This window comes from Acyrthosiphon pisum, chromosome X (assembly GCF_005508785.2).
Source record: "Acyrthosiphon pisum isolate AL4f chromosome X, pea_aphid_22Mar2018_4r6ur, whole genome shotgun sequence".
Classification (NCBI taxonomy): domain Eukaryota; kingdom Metazoa; phylum Arthropoda; class Insecta; order Hemiptera; family Aphididae; genus Acyrthosiphon; species Acyrthosiphon pisum.
The window spans coordinates 79,466,106-79,483,093 of record NC_042493.1 but is presented as its reverse complement, the minus strand read 5'-3'; the positions used below and the strand labels follow the sequence as shown (position 1 = coordinate 79,483,093).

The following is a 16,988-nucleotide window of genomic DNA, read 5'->3' as shown; positions in this document are numbered from 1 at the left end:
AATGTTTTTATTTTTACTTTTTTCCTATATATACATACATAAATAAATATAATAATAATATGTATGAAGTTACAATTTGATTTTAGTCATGTTGGTTATAATGACAACCGGTTATATGACTATTTTCTTTGGTCCGTTGAACGTCATTATAAACGGTTTCTACTGTATATTCAAAATGTTATATTTATCACATAAATATTGTAAAAAATAAAATTATTTGGATTTCAGGTTAACCAGAATGTTTTACTCGGGTGTTTTGAAAACAAGATTATTCGGGTTATATGGATTTCGGGTCTATGATTTTTTAATGGTTTTCAAGCGTGTTAGGGGTTCTGGTTAATTCAGGTGCAAGGCCCTAGTTAAAAGTTAAAACTTTATATATTTTAACGTTTCCAGTTTGAAATGCTGAATAAGTAGTTAAAAAAATTGTATAATTTACAACATATAGACACTGGAGGCGCAATAGGCATGTAGCCCCTTTAACCTCCCCCATCTTTCTCGGCTTCTCACAGGGTAGTTGAATTAGCGAAGGTAACTACGGTCAGGTCATGATTGAATAACATACTGACTAAATAAAATTTAAAATTTGAATAAAAAACTTATTTAATATTTTATTATAAGTATACTTTTATGTTCATAATTTGGCCATTCCTAATAACATTTTCTAGTTTTGCCTATGTGAAATCACGGGATGATCACTGGTGAATTTTTCTATTAAAATATTGTCTAGTGCTCATATAAAAATTGTAACGACCCCGCGAATACCATCGTTAGTCATTATTGCAGTCACGCGGTCCGCGTAAATACTAAATTAGGTACGCAAAGTATAAAGGGCCAAAGCTTTTTGTGAAATTGGCCGTGCCGGACGGTAATAATAATAATATACATTATTCGTCCTCGTTCCGGTACGCCGACGTCGATTTTTGATTAATTTTCGTCCCAACTCACGTACATTGCGTGTATAATAATAGTGTACTGCACACACTTATTATAATAATATATAACACACAAAAAACACACACGTATACCTACGCGCGCGCGCGCAAGTTCCCTAATTAAATCGATTCACAGCACAGGTCCGCTAACGTCGACGCGGGCCTGTAAACGCGTTTTTTGATCGCATTATACAACGCTCACAGTACACACTCACATACGTAAATACGTTCAGCGCATTTTTCTGTAGATAGTACTATAACAGGCACGGGAATCGCACGTTTAATTTATTGGCGACGATATTAAAAATTAATATTAATCAACAATAATACCTATCTACGATATCGATATTATGATGATGATCTTCGGAGACAACGTTATCATTCGATCGCCTTCGGTCGCCTGACTTGATAATAACAATAATATAATATTGTTATTATTATGAACATCATCAGAGTTTTGGTATACGATAGCGGCCAACCAGAATGGTATTTACGAGGCTGCAGCTGCAGCTGCTGTCAGTGACGGGGATCTGTAATCTATTTAGCGCCAACACCGTGCCCCGCTCGCTATTATCACGCGGACGTGTAATTTATAACAGCAATAATAATAATGATAATTAATGGGTAATGCTTATCAGACTTGAGGCACGCATTATGCAACAATATCGTTCGATTATTGCTCACGCAGTCTCTCGTGTACATACGATACATTGTACGTAGTATTGTGTATCGTACGTGAAGCGTCATGTTACATTACTCACTTACCAATGACACCACACACGTTTCGCCCTTTCGATAAAACACATTAGCTGATAATAAAGATGTTACGCAATCACCGCTGCCGTACGAAATGTGTTTTCGGCTGGCTGTTGTTTTCGTTACGCCGTGATGCGATTTCAATTGTCATTCGCCGACAGCTAGCAGTGAGCGCCTGACGGACGAACGACCGTTTTGCCGCCAAAGTGTGTTGCATTCCTTCGGTGTTTTTTCGTTTCGTAGTGACCCATTGTCGACGACGATAATAAACCCAACACCAATAAACCAAATAGAAGCTACGCTGTGTCTTAAATTGTTATGTGAACGTGGAGTTGTGCCTAGGTGTTCCAGTGCTAGAAGAGGATATAACTTGTAGATGGATACAATAACAAGGAGAAGCGGTAGAACTAACGATGCAACTGATACCACCGCCAATGTTTGTCGATTATGACATACTATTGGCTTGCGGGCTGCTTATATTCTGGTGCGGTTATTGGTTGGTGCACATAAGTGCAATATGTTATGGGTAACTATTATAAATTATATGTATATATTTTAATTGATAACTAATGAAATAATGTAACCATTAAAATAGGTACATTATTTCATTGTACGTTTAGAAGTACCATCTTTAATCTTATTATATTTCCATTAATAGGAAATTCAAACTATACAGAAAACCCAAACCAGAATCATCTGTACAGTTGATACCATCTCTAGTATCTTTAGAACATGGTTTGCCGAGAAACAACAAAAAACAGTATCCTGGTGTTAGTATATTGAAACCATTATTGGGCGTGGATCCAAATCTATTTGTCAACTTAAGCTCTTACTTTCAAATGGAATACCCAATGGTAATATTATCTTTCATTTATAATGTGATTTAAGTTTTGAATAATTTAGAGTATACTATGGTAATAATAATTTACAGTATGAAGTATTAATATGTGTGGTTGACCGAAATGATCCTGCTGCAATGGTAGCTAATCGTCTATTGGAAATGTATCCATCAGTAGATGCTCGACTATTTTTAGGTATTTAAATACATTTTCATCAATGTACCTAGTTTTTTAAAAGTACAAGTAAATTTTTTATTTTTATTTTTATTAAATATTTTTTCCTTACATTTTTCTATGCATTATGTCATTGGGAACATTTAAATTTATGTTTAATTTTAATTATGTTTTATAGGTGGTTCTCAAGTAGGTGTTAATCCAAAAATCAATAATGTACACGCAGCATACCAAGCAGCCAAGTATTCTTTGATACTCATATCGGATAGTTCAATAAAAAGTATAAAAATAATAAATATAATTTTTTTTACATTTATGCAATATAACCATAAAATCATTATCAGCTATTTTATTTGTTTCCTAAATCATCCATCATGATTACTTATTATTTATTAGCTATTTAACCTACATAATACATGAGTAGTGTTTTTCATAAATATTTTTTCCATCTACTAGCAACTGACAAATACTATAAAGTTTATTGTTAGCTAATAGCATTGAAGTAAAATTTAACAAATTGGAATCCATGTGTTTGGTTTATTTTATTAATTTCTTCATTTTCAGTGAAAAAAGATACACTTAGTGATATGGTTGATAATATGGCTGATGATGTTGCAAATTGTTCATCAAGTACCATTCACATGTGATCGAATTGACAATAGAACTGAACCAATGACTTCACCTTTGTCAGATAATTCAACGAATGACCCTTCATCATTTTTAAAATTAGATGGACAAGTAGAATACCAAAATCAAACTCGCAAACAACGACGTTTTGTTGCCACCCTAGAAAAAGTGAGTATTATTAAATATTTGTACCATTTGAAGAATTTTTATTAAATAGGTAATTTTAAGTTTTTGAATTCTGATAGACATGTGTAGCTTTAAAAATTTTATAATAGAATTTTTACTTATGTGCGATTAAGAAAAATGTAATATAAATCATTTTAATTTAACATTTTACCTAATTTACTAAATGTATGATTCATAAAACAGATTTTAGTTTATAATAAAGAATTCATTAGATTGACAGTCAATTTAAAAACATACATAATAGATCTATTCATATATATTTAGGAATTTGATTGCTAATAGTGTTTTAGTTAATTCATGATAACAGTTTTGTTAAATTGCTTTTAAAATGTTATAGTTTTAATTTACTCTACTAGTAGATAGTTAAAAATAATGATATAACACCAAACACCAAACATAATTGCTCTTTGCTTAACTAAACTAAGTAATTTTCTATAATTATTTTGATTTGGTGATTAGTGTGTTTAGTATCATAATGAACCTAACCTTATTTAATATATCAAGCAACACTCAATGGCTATAGTTTTTGTAAACAATTAAACTATGTCAACATTATTTTGATAAAGTGAAGTCTGAAACAAATTATAAAAGAAACTCTTTATAGCTCACTTTTAAATTTAATAAATGTATGAAATGTCCATTTTTAATTTTTATTGGTGCAATAAGCATTAGTGACTTATTTTAAATAATCATGATAGTATGTTATCAGAGAATAACTATAATTGTATATATGACTATCTGTGTACCCAACTTTGCCGGTGTTAAAATAAATCGTTTTCTATTTTATTTTAGTCAACATTTTTTTTTTTATCAACAAATGCTTAAAAGCCGATATAAATCTAATATCATTCCGATTGGAATTTCACTTTATATGCTTACGCATTAAAAACATGTTCAGAAATAATTAGTTGAAAATTATAGAACTAATCATTTTAGTTCTGTTTATAAGTAGTTGATTTTAAGATTTTAATATTCTGATAAATGTATTGAATTGTCCCCAGAATTTTCAACAATATGTGATTCTTTAATTTTTTTTTGTCTCAAGACACTTTCTAGGAGAATAAACGCTTTGATTATGAACTATGATGGAGTTTTCTTGTAACAAATTATCTAGTTGGTACTTTTGGGAGGTTAAAGTTAAAAATTAACAGTTTTAAAATAATTAGTGAATACTAAAAAAAATACAAAATTTGTTAAAATTTAAATATTATTATTGAAATAATTATTTGGTTTTTCTTTATATATTTATTTATCATTGAATTATCAAAATTTTAAATTTAGACACAAATTCAACAAATGAAAAAAATAAAATTATATTATGTTTAAATATTTAATTTATCATGAAATATTTCTCGAAGAATACTCCTAGTGGCATTTTACAGCATTGAGCCAGTGTTTTTACAATGATAACTGTTTTTATATATTTATTTTTATGTCTGTAATCACTTTTTGGAGCAGTAAAAATGCTTCAAGATTATGAATATAGTTGGTACTTTAGATGGGTGGGGGAGTAGGCAAAAGTTATAAATTATCTGTACTTTTCTTTAAAAGAAAAAAAGAAAAAAAAAATGGGAATTGTTACGCAAAATGTGATTTTATTATTTTGTTGTAATTAAATAATGAATAACTGCATTTTTATGAGATTTTCACTAAACTTTAACATGACCATTTTCTAAATTCTATATATATATTGGTATATTTTCAAAATATTTTGACACAACTGTTTATTGGTATTATAATTTTTTTGATTTATCTGCTTTTTTTTCTATAAATGTAGTATAATGTTCCTCTGAAGTTGTTATAACTGGATTTAAAAAAAAGTTGAGTTAAAATTGACAATGAATTTTGATGAGATTTTGATATTATTTGTGTGTAAAATAAACTACTTTAGTTTTTGTTTTGTAATTCAAAATTATTATAATCATAGAAACTGATAACATTATACTGTTACTTAAAATGTAAGTTTTTAATTCTTATTTTATTTTATACTAAATTTTTTTCAAATATTTAGATTAATATTAAGCTATTTGTATTGCTTTTGACATTTTTAAATTTTCATAAATTGTTGATAAAATTGCTTAGGCTAGGTCAAAAAGTAATAAGAAATTTAATATAAGGTTCCTCTTGATTTTTTTTGAGTAATTTATAAAATCAAAAATAAAGTCACAATTTTTTTAATTATAGTTTTTTTAAGTTCTATTTTTTACAAAATTTCGCAAATTATTTTGTATTTTAAAATTTCTAAAAAATTAAACGATTATACTAAAATGTTGAAAATGTTCAAGATTCCTAATAACTTCCTAATACTGGAATTAAAAAAAAAAAAAAAAACAAATAACCGTATATACTTGAAATTTTTTACCAAATTTTAGATTCTGAGCGGAGCGTATTGTATTTACAATGATACATGTTATAGTTTCTCTGTCTTATCATCAACATTACGGGTAGTAAAAATGCTCCAATTTTCGACATCATCATTTTTTCTGATAGAAAAGTTAATCTGGTACTTTTCAGAGGTCGAAATAGAAAATATCTAGTAATTTTAGAAAGTGTCAGGAAAAACAAAAAATCAGATTAAAAATAGTGGCAGGTCTTATTTTGAAAAAAAAAACAATTTTATTTTTTTGGTACAACTTTATATCTAATAACCGTGGACCCTTGAAATTTCATCAAATATTTATATTAACACCATAAATGGTAATATTTTAGAAATATTTTGACTTTTTTTGAGCTAATTTTAGATTCCGAGTGGAACGATGAATGTATTGATTGATTTTACAATGATGTGTTTTTTTTTTAATTTTTTAATTTTTTTTTTGTCTGTCATCACCTTTTAGGACAGTAAAAGTGCTTGGATTTTCTTCAATAGTACCTTTTCTGATAGGAAAGTGAATTTAGTTGGTACTTTGGGGGGGTCAAAAGTAAAATTTTTCCAATAGTTTTCAAAAGCGCCGTGAAAAACAAAAGAAAAATTAAGGAAAAACGGGAATTTTTACGCAAAATCGATTTTTCACAAAATTGAATTTGGTTTTTCGTGTAACTTTAAAAAAAATTACCGTAGATACATGAAATTTTCACTGGTTGTTTATATTTCCATTTTCTATACATGATACAATTTTCAAAATATTTTGATTTGTATTGAGCTGTTTACGGACAATTTCAGTTTCCAATTTAATTAGTTTTTTTTCTATGAATGTCAATAAAACTTTATTTGTTGAGTAAAAATACTTGAAAATTTAATACAAGACTCCTACTATATTGTTACAATGACATTTGAAAAATATTAAAAATCCTTATGTAACGAGTTTTTTTTTATTAGCATTTAAAGTTCAAAAATTGACAAAATATGTAAAAATCACGAAAATTAGCAAATTATTTAAAGTTAATAATTCGTAAAAATTTTTCTTTTTAGTACTAAGATTTTAAAATGTAATACAAGATTCCTTATAGGATAATCTATCTTTACCAAAAAAAAAATGTCTATAAGAAACTCAAATTAAATTTTTATGAGCGTTTGAAATTCATCTTTTTACAACATTTGATATTCACTCAATTTCTTACGTAACAATTTTCTTATTTTATTGTAATTAAAAAACGAATGACTGTAGATACTTGAAAATTTCACTGAATGTTTATATTAGAATTTTCTATACACGATAAAAATTTGAAAATAACTTGACTCTTTTTGATATGATCTCTTTTCAATGTGATATGATTAATTTGGAATTTATGATAGGTATCTATTATAGGTAAATTTTTTTTTATACCATAGATGTAAATGTATAATATTATGTCTTATATCTAGACTGACAAACCGTCTCCGCTCAGAATCGTTTTTCTTATACAGTGATATTATAGCATTGAATTCAAATTTAATACTATCCATTATACAGTGACCCACTTGTAACCTACTGTACACCAGAGCGACATCCACTTACCCACCTTTTTTTAAATTTATTCTTGATAAATATTTTTACATAGTAAAAGAGCTTAAAAATTTAATGCAAGGTTCCTTATAAGTTTCATTAATAAAAGTTCAAAAATATTAAAAATAGACAAGCGCTATTATTTTTTTTAGTTCTCATTTAAAGTCCTTAAAAATTTTGACAAAATTCGTAAAAATGTCAAACATTTTTCAGGTTTAAATTTTTAAAAAATTTTAATGTCATAGCTAACATTACCAAATATTCTTAGTAGAAGATTCCCCATAGATTTTTCTATTTTGAACAAAAAAAAGTTTACCTGAAAGTAACATTATTTTTAATGAGCGTTTGAATTTAAAATTTTTACAATATCGGATTTTAACCAGTAAATAACAAATGTTCATCTTTTTATTTTTGATATTTTGTTGTATTCAAAAACTAATAACAGTAGACACTCAAAATTTTCACTAAATGTTAAAATTATCATTTTTCATACAAGGTATGATTTTTGACCCATTTATAGCCAAGAGAAATTTTTAAATTTTAAAGTTATTTTTCTGCTAGAAATGCATAAAAGTTATTCTTTTCATAGCTAACATTAAAATTTTTAATAGAAGATTCCCAACCAGTTCCCCTGCGCAAAACAGATTTTATTAGTTTTACATTAGTAAAATGAAGACTACACATGTTGGTGTACCATCCTCTTAATACACATATATGCTAGATTGATACCAGGCACGGATTGGACCAGCAGGGCGCTAGTAACTTTCGGCTTAGAACGGTGGTGCAAAAAAGTCAATTGGAATTCTTTGGTTTTTAAGTTTAAGCTTTCTGAGGTTCCCGATTTTCTGTTTGTTTTTTTTTTTAAAATTCGTGAATTACCTATATTGTTTGTAACTTGCTAGTTAAAGCATCAGTTATGACAAGTAATAGCTACTTACGCATGCCGTTTCCGGATGCAAAACTCGAGGTGATCTCTAGACCTCTCTGTTTTCGGACGAGGATCACAGCCCCTCTGAGGATGGAAATAAACCACCGAGGGGAGAGGAGACACCTTCTAGGGTTGGATGAGTGTTGTCCTAATCTAATATATACCATACTGCAGAGCCGTTACCACTTAAAATAAATAATATTTTATCACAAATAATTAAACTTATTACTTAGACATAAGTGTTGATTCAAATTATATGATGTAAACAACTTCTAGTATACAATGTTCAATAATATTACAATTTGTAATATGGAAGTCTGTTAGTATAAATAATAAGCATGGTTAGATAGGCCGAGATACTTAGATACCTTCACCTCTTAGTTCTTATCACAGGTAGTTGCTAATACTAACACCAATAACGCATCAAAATTAAAAAAGTTGCCTTTTAGTAGCTTAAAATATTGTAAAAAAAAAATTAGATATTTCAAGATATGAGTTAACTATAAAATAATACCCTGTTATTGCGCATATTTTTTATAGTGCGTCCATATTCATTTATTTATTTTAACCAGGGCCCTAGCAATTATAACATATTATGTATATATATGTAAATATTAGGTAAACATTATTTTGTTGGAAATAATAGAAATATAAAAAAAAAATTATAATCTTTCTAAGTACCCTTGTAGGTTCATAAAAATTTTTTTTTTCTGACAATTCATTACGAGGATGCCACACCCGCATGTGTTTTCTACGAATTACAAACGTATAACATACCAAATTATATGTACACAATCAATTTTACTCTGTTATTTTTAAAACTAAATGTGTTGATTTATTATAAAATTTAAAAGTAAGACTTATAGTAAGATTATCAAGGGTATCTTAGAGCCTTTTATTGATATTTAAATTCTGAATAAAGTTGTAAACATATTAAAATCAGTTTTAAAATGCATATAACTTGCTTTGTAATTAATATATTAATAAAAGCCTTTGAGATATTCTGAATCTTAAATTCATATGATTATACCGCAAATCACTCTAACTTTAAAAATTCTTATTTACATTTAATAGATTATGATATTTATATTTTTCCAAATAAAATGTGGATGAGCTGACCCTTGCACCTGCCCCTAATCCCACGGATGTATTTTTGAAATGTTTCAATGAACATATATAAATAAAATATCATTCCATTTTTGAATACTTATTGTTATAATTGTCTACCTAATTGATGAGGAGCTATATATAGTTTATATTTTCTCTATACCTTGGTCATTATTTGGTTAGTTGTAACTTATAATTATATCTTATAATAAATCATAAATAATGATTAAGTCAGGTGTATTATACCTTAGGGACACTTTTACATCAAATGCTTAGATTGACTTAGGTAAGTGTGGTTGTGTCTACATCAATTAATTAATTAATTTTTTTTTAACTGTTTCCTTAAATATAAGGCCCTGGTGGATTTCGGAGTACCCTAATAGTTTTTATAATTCTAATTTAGTAAGTAATCTCTAATTTAAAATAAAAGTGCAAAATAAAAAAATATAATATATATGATACAATATGACAAAAAATTTGCTTGTAAAAATAGTTAGGTACATATTTACAACATTCTTGCATACAATTTAAAAAGACTGAATGTTTATATTAGCATTTTCTATACACCATAACATTGTCCAAATATTTTGACTTATTTTGAGCTCTTTACGGACATTTTCAGTTTCCATTTTTTTTAGTTTTTTTTTCTATAAATATCAATAAAACTTTATTTATTGGTTAAAAAAGCTTGAAAATTTAATAGAAGGCTCCTAGTTTATTGTTTCAATGGCAGATGAAAAAAATTAAAAATCCAGTTACGATTTTTTTTTTATAAGCTTCTAAAGTTTAAATATTGACAAAATATGTATAAATAACGAAAATTTGCAAATTATTTTAAGTTAGAAATTCATGAAAAATTTTCTTTTTAAATCTAAGATTTGAAAATGTAATACAAGATTCTTCATAAGTTTGTCTACCTTTTGAAAAAAAAAAAATGTCTACAAGCAAGTCAAATTAAATTTTTATTAGCGTTTGAAATTCATATTTTTACAACATTTGATATTCACTCGATTTCTCACGAAACGATTTTCTTATTTTGTTGTAATTAAAAACGAATGACTGTAGATACTTGAAAATTTCACTGAATGTTTATATTAGAATTTTCTATATACGATAACATTTTGAAAATGATTTGACTCTTATTGCGCTGTTTACGGACATTTTCAGTTATCATTTTTTTTGGTTTTTTTTTTTTTTATAAATATCAATAAAGTTCTATCTGTTGGGCCAAAAAGTGTAAAAATTTAATACAATGCTCCTGATATATTGTTACAATAGCAGTTGAAAAATATTAAAAATACATGGGCACAATTTACAAAGGTTAGGTACTTATAATTTTTAATTGTAAAACCATATATTAAATATACACATTTTAACAATTCAGAAACTGTATTAGAATTTTGGTTTAGATCATCTACATTTACAAGAAAATCATCTGCTAAATAATTTGCAGTAAAAGATTAACTTCTCATTTGAAAAATAGAAGTTTGTATAGTCACAGGACACTCTTTTATAGTTGTACAAAAAATATCAGGAATTTTAATATAATATGGTCTTTACTGTCTTTAGGTATACTTAAAAATTCTAAAAATCAGGATTTGAATAAATGTATTTTTAAAAGAAAAAATTTGGTGAGCATTTTTTTACCCAAATGTTAAGTTAATTTTATATTTGATTATAGGGCCCCTTAAAAACTTTGTGGGCCAGACCGACACTGATCAACTTGAATTTTAAATCCAATTTTGACTAAATGAGAGTTAATCAATTGGAATATTGTTTTATTATGCAAAATATATAAAATAAACCTACTATAACAGAATATTATTAACCCTTTTGGGCGATTTGTATATATTTTTTTTCAGCTGTGATATCTAAGAATAAAAATAAGATATTTTTGTATTTATATTATTCATTATGACACTTACAATAATTGGAATATTTAAAATCCCTCCGATCATTCCCTAGTAAACTTATTGATCAATCATAATCCGTTTTCAAAATTAAAATCTATTAAACCAAATTCTTCCAGTCTTGTCTAGCTTATTGGTCTAAAAGTTACTTTTTACTAGAGCCCCCTCCAACCCCTTTAAGGTTTATTTTATGATACGGAATTTAAATATATTGAAAAACATTATAACAAACAAAATTAATGTTTAGATTGGTCAAATCTGCATTATTTTTGATTTTTGATGAAACCTGCTGCAGCCCCCTGATGTTAGAATGAATTGACCAATAATTATATATATATATTTAATAGCTCAATTTATCAATTATAGATTTAGAATTCAACTTATTCAACATCAAAATAACTTGAAGTGGTTTTCAGTCTTATTTATTTAAAGCTGTTTAAACTGATTCCGAAACCTAAGCAATGTCTAATAGAAATAAATAAAAAATCTGCTAAGTAATCTGTGCTACGATAAATTCAATCTAACTAGATTAGATATTATATGCTGAAACCTGCAGGTGCATGAAGAATACAAGTTATCGATCAATAAGTTTTAAAAAGTAGTAAAAGAATATTTTCCATTCTATTTTGTAGAATATAGAGTATATAAAACTAAAAAATTGTTTGAATCCAGGTCGTACTCTATCTTCCTGAAAAACCATAATAAAATCACATCTACCTATGATGTGTAGTGAAGTGTATGACAAAATTATAAAGTTGTTTATACTCTTATGCTTTCTATGTTAGATTGACAACTGATTGCATTTGGTAAGACACAAAAGCTGTTACTACTCATTTAATTGGTAATGACTAATGACTGTATTCATAAAACATAATTATTAACAGTGTTTGGAAAGAACGTCTTTCATGAACACACATTCACGCGTTCATGTTCATTTTTAGTGAACGATATGTGAACGTCACTTGTTTTATTAAAATAGAACGTAAGCGACGTTTATATTTTTAACAAACTTGATTGATTTTTAAGACGTTTAATTTATTTACCCTTTAATAGATATATTTATAAAATATATTAATTAATTATATTATATATAAGTCTAAATAGTATTTTTATTTTTGGCGTGAGTTGTATATGTTTATAGGCTTTTATATTAGGCTCGGTCAAACGGAAAGCGGGCACTGTAAAATAATACAAAGACCGCTTGCCCGCCGCGGTCCGCATACCCATACACCATGGACGAAAAGTCCGGGTAAAAAAAGTCGGGAATGAAAAAAGTTGTACAAAATGTTCAGATTCATTTTTTGATTGCCGGACAAAAATTCACCCTCTGTTTGACTGAGCCTTTACAGCAGGTAAATGATTCATAAAAAAAATGTATAAAAAATAAATGAACGACCCAATGAACGAGTTCATTTCTTTAGTGAACTTCCGAACACTGATTATTAACATGTTGTATATACTTAGTTACAAACAAGTGAACATTTTAATGGGGTTAGAAGGGGTTTTCAGGTATGCAGCATGTACTTTGGATAATGCCTTAAATATTACCAAGCAATCGTTTTATGTAATTGAAGACATAGGGTATTTTAAGCAATCTTAATTATTAATTAAGCTGTTAAACACACCTTCAAATATATACGAGATGTGTAGCAAAAAGTTAAGAGTATTGTTGGCCATTTTAAAATATTCTTTCAAGAGTCAAGTTGCAGTCTGAAAAAACTCCGACAAGAATAATTAGAATATTCCCATACTCTAAATTTTATACAGGATGCTGTAACCAAGTTAAATTACAATTCACACTGTGTCATTCCCCTAGTATTAGTCATTGGACTTAAAAGTTTCTACCTCATCTGTAATCTGATAGATGTGGGCAACTTGTATCCCTCTTTGATAAGAAATAACATAAACAAAAACATATTTTAATTGGCAAGTATTATCACTTGTCTATACTATACACGGTTGTAGATATACTGGTTACATAACTATAATACTATAATATATAATAAATGGACCCTCTCATTATTGCATTATCATAAGAATGAATAATGAAGAACTACTAAGAGCTGCTTGTGTGAAATTGTTGAAACAATATCAACATGCAACCAGTCTGTCGACAGTTTTCTGGTTTCCTGCTAGGGTTTACTACATTCTAGATATACATCGAGTCTTAAATCTTAATACATATTCACATAACATATTGAATATTTGAATGGTCCAACATACATGTGTTATAAGAATTAATTTATTATGGGAGGTGTGAACCAGTATAATATCTAAAGCCATGGTATTATAATCTTGTATCATTTTATGCTTAAATATTCTGAGTGTTACTGCTGGGTGACTTCTCATCACATCTTGTAAATATATTTTTTTTCGCACATATACTTATTGTAAATACCATTACAGATTGTATATAATCCGATAAATGTTTAAAAAAAAAAAAACAAAAATGTTTAAATATGAATATTAAATATTAAATAATATAGGCTTTATAGCTATATATTATTATAACTATCAATGCCTTATTCTGTGATAGTATTAATATATTATTCATTTAAATGACAACAATATCTTCTAAGTTAATGGTGGAAACGTATGTACTCTATAAAAAGTACAACTGAACAATACAATAGCAATCTATTTTAAGGTCTTTGATCTATGTAATGTATCATAATATTTTTTTTTTTTTTTGTTAAGGTATTTTTTGGAACTGCCCATGCACGAGTGTACTTAATGGCTGATCTTGTAGGAGCTATATGCCATACAGGTATGTCAACACTATTGCGTAAGCAAGCAATGGATGAATGTGGAGGTTTGCAAGCATTCGCCGGTTATCTTGCTGAAGATTATTTTATGGCCAAATTAGTAGTTGCCAGAGGTTGGCGCACTACTGTAAGTAGCCGGCCTGCATTACAAAATAATGGAGGCAGTGAACTAAGTAAATTTCAAGATCGTCTTAGAAGGTAATATTTTATAGATACTGGTTATTTTAATTTTTATATTTATTTTTTAATAGATTTCCTAAGTATACATTAATTTTTTTTTCAGGTGGGTCAAACTTAGGATAGCTATGGTACCACACACAATTGTGTTGGAACCATTATCTGAATGTCTGATACTAGGCGCATGTGCTGCATGGGCTGCTAATACACTTTCTGGTGGTTCAATTGATCCTTATGCATTCTACATGATACATGTGCTTGTTTGGTTCTTATTAGATTGGATTCTCTTAAATGTCATGCAGGTATGTTACACGTTTAAAAAACTTTACGTTAATTCTCTTAAATGATCCACTAACTAACTTAAGTATTCTATTCGGCTTTGAGATTAAATTTATATAATTCTATATTACTGTAGTGGCTAAATGCTGTTCAAGATTATCATAATCAAAAATCAGTCATAAAGTAACCGTAAAAATGTTTGAACTCTTAAAAAATAAAAGTTTTATATTTAGAGATACTCTATTTGTGCCATCTTAATGGTTTTTTTTTAGTTTTGACTTAAGAGGACGCTACACCTGTTGTCTCCGTCTTAAAAATGTACAAATGAGCAAAAACTGTTTTACGAGAGATAACTATGCTCTCTCTGTATTTACAGTAGAATTACCTAAATTCCACAAACATAAGAAAGAACTTTATCTGTGTCTTAGCGTTTTGGTTTTTTTGATAGCACTTGTTGATTGTTTTTAATAATTGCACGAAAAAACATAAAAAAAAAACCTAATGTTCTCAATTTTTGAGAGTAATTGTTTTATTTGACATGTAAAAATATAAAGAAAAAAAAAGAAAAAAAAGTGAAACTTGAAAGGATAAATGACAATTAAGTTAGGTACCTTAATGAAATGAAAAAAGTCTGTTGTTAGTTTGTTACCTATAATAGTTAAGTCGGAACCTACTACACTATATTAATGGAACTTAAATACTGAAGTAATTTTTAATTAATTAAAAATGTATAGTTAATACTAAGTAGTAAATACATATATTCAAGCTACCTACAATTTAAATATCAGAGGTGTTGTAGATATGTAATCTATTTACTTCTATATTTTTTTATCCTAATATAATATTATATATTCTTAAAATTGTATGATAAATACAAACTATGTAGCTCAAAAAAGTACGATCTTATATTTTAAAATAATTGAAACTGAATGCTATTTAAAAATGAACTATACCTAATAACGTTATTAGATGAATAAAAAGACTTACTATTTGTTGTGTTTTATATTCCAGAATGGGCCTTTGCCGTTTACAAAATTTGAGTACTTAGTTGCTTGGTTATATAGAGAGTTCATGGGACCATACCTGTTTTTAACAGCACTTTTATGGCGCCCATCTGTGGTTACCTGGACCACACGGCAATATCGCCTACGTTGGGGTGGTCTATCAGAAATTTATAACCAACAACCAACAAGCTCTAGCTCAGATTCCATAACTGCCACAGTGCCTATAGCAACTACTACCAGTGTCACTTATGACACAACTGTGCCTAATAATTATTGTAGTACTCACCAGCAGCAACCTCCAAATGGTATTGGGTTCACATCAAAAATTAAAGTTTAAAAAACAGCAAACAGCTACTTACAAACTTTTTTACGAATTTATTTTTAAAACTAAGATAATAATTTACCTTCACTTTAAGTATAACCATTATTTATAATTATTTGGAAACATATTTTTGATGTCACGTGCCTTTTGAAAAATCTATGTATAAACTGTAATATATAATGTTATAATTTTGTAATTAAAATAATAAATAAAATATATGTAATAATAATGTGTTTACAGTATGTCCAAAGATAGAAGTGATTCTCAGTATTTTTGAAGAAAGGTTTTCAACTTGAATTGTGGTTTTTTCCTAAACATTATTGTAGTACACATTTTGGAAATAATTTAGATTTTGTTATATGTGCATGTGCTCAAAAACAATTTTTTTAAATTGTTTTAATGACAAATGAGAACACAGCTTAATATTTAAATAATATAATAAATTGATTTATCGTGTTTTTTTTTAAACTTAGAAATGAAGTATACGAGACCAAATATAAGATTTTAAATATGGTCTTTTTACTTAACCTTTTCACTGTTACACTATTTATGCACTGCAACCTGTGTATACTACAAAAATAAAATATATATTTTTTAAGTTCAAATTTTAAGATCTAATTATTTGAGGAGATTGGAAGTGGAGCATTTTTGTCTTTCTCTAACACGTGAAAAATAGGAATTTTGGAAGAATGTTTTCATTCCAACGTACCGATTGATCTAGTGAAGCGATAAGAATTCTAAAAACATACTCTATTTTCTTTTTTAGTACATTTTTTTTTTTAGATTTAGGGGGATAATATCTTAAATGTGGAAAATAGATCTGAAGTAGACATGCAAATTCAAATTAATCTGTTTTTAGAATTATTATCGTTTCACTAGATCAATTGGTACGTTGGAATGAATACACAACTAAATTCCTATATTCTGTCTGTTAGACAAAGACAGAAAAAATATTTCTTCCAATCCACTTCAGTTTAAAATAATGTGAGCCAGGGTTTATTAAAGTTGCATGGTTTTCAGCAAATTATAATATAATAAAGTACAGGAATGTAA

General features: G+C 27.7%; 1 protein-coding gene across 1 annotated transcript in view; it reads left to right on the top strand.

Annotated features, from left to right (window-relative positions):
* The window catches only part of LOC100167638 (ceramide glucosyltransferase), a 22,754-nt gene extending 5,766 nt beyond the window's left edge, over positions 1-16,988 (top strand). The window contains 9 exon segments of the mRNA XM_001946448.5: positions 2,034-2,217; positions 2,350-2,545; positions 2,623-2,725; positions 2,883-2,984; positions 3,269-3,321; positions 3,323-3,499; positions 14,086-14,351; positions 14,437-14,632; positions 15,621-16,988. Of these exon segments, the coding sequence (XP_001946483.2) occupies positions 2,105-2,217; positions 2,350-2,545; positions 2,623-2,725; positions 2,883-2,984; positions 3,269-3,321; positions 3,323-3,499; positions 14,086-14,351; positions 14,437-14,632; positions 15,621-15,950 (1,536 nt within the window). The 5' untranslated portion in view covers positions 2,034-2,104 and the 3' untranslated portion in view covers positions 15,951-16,988.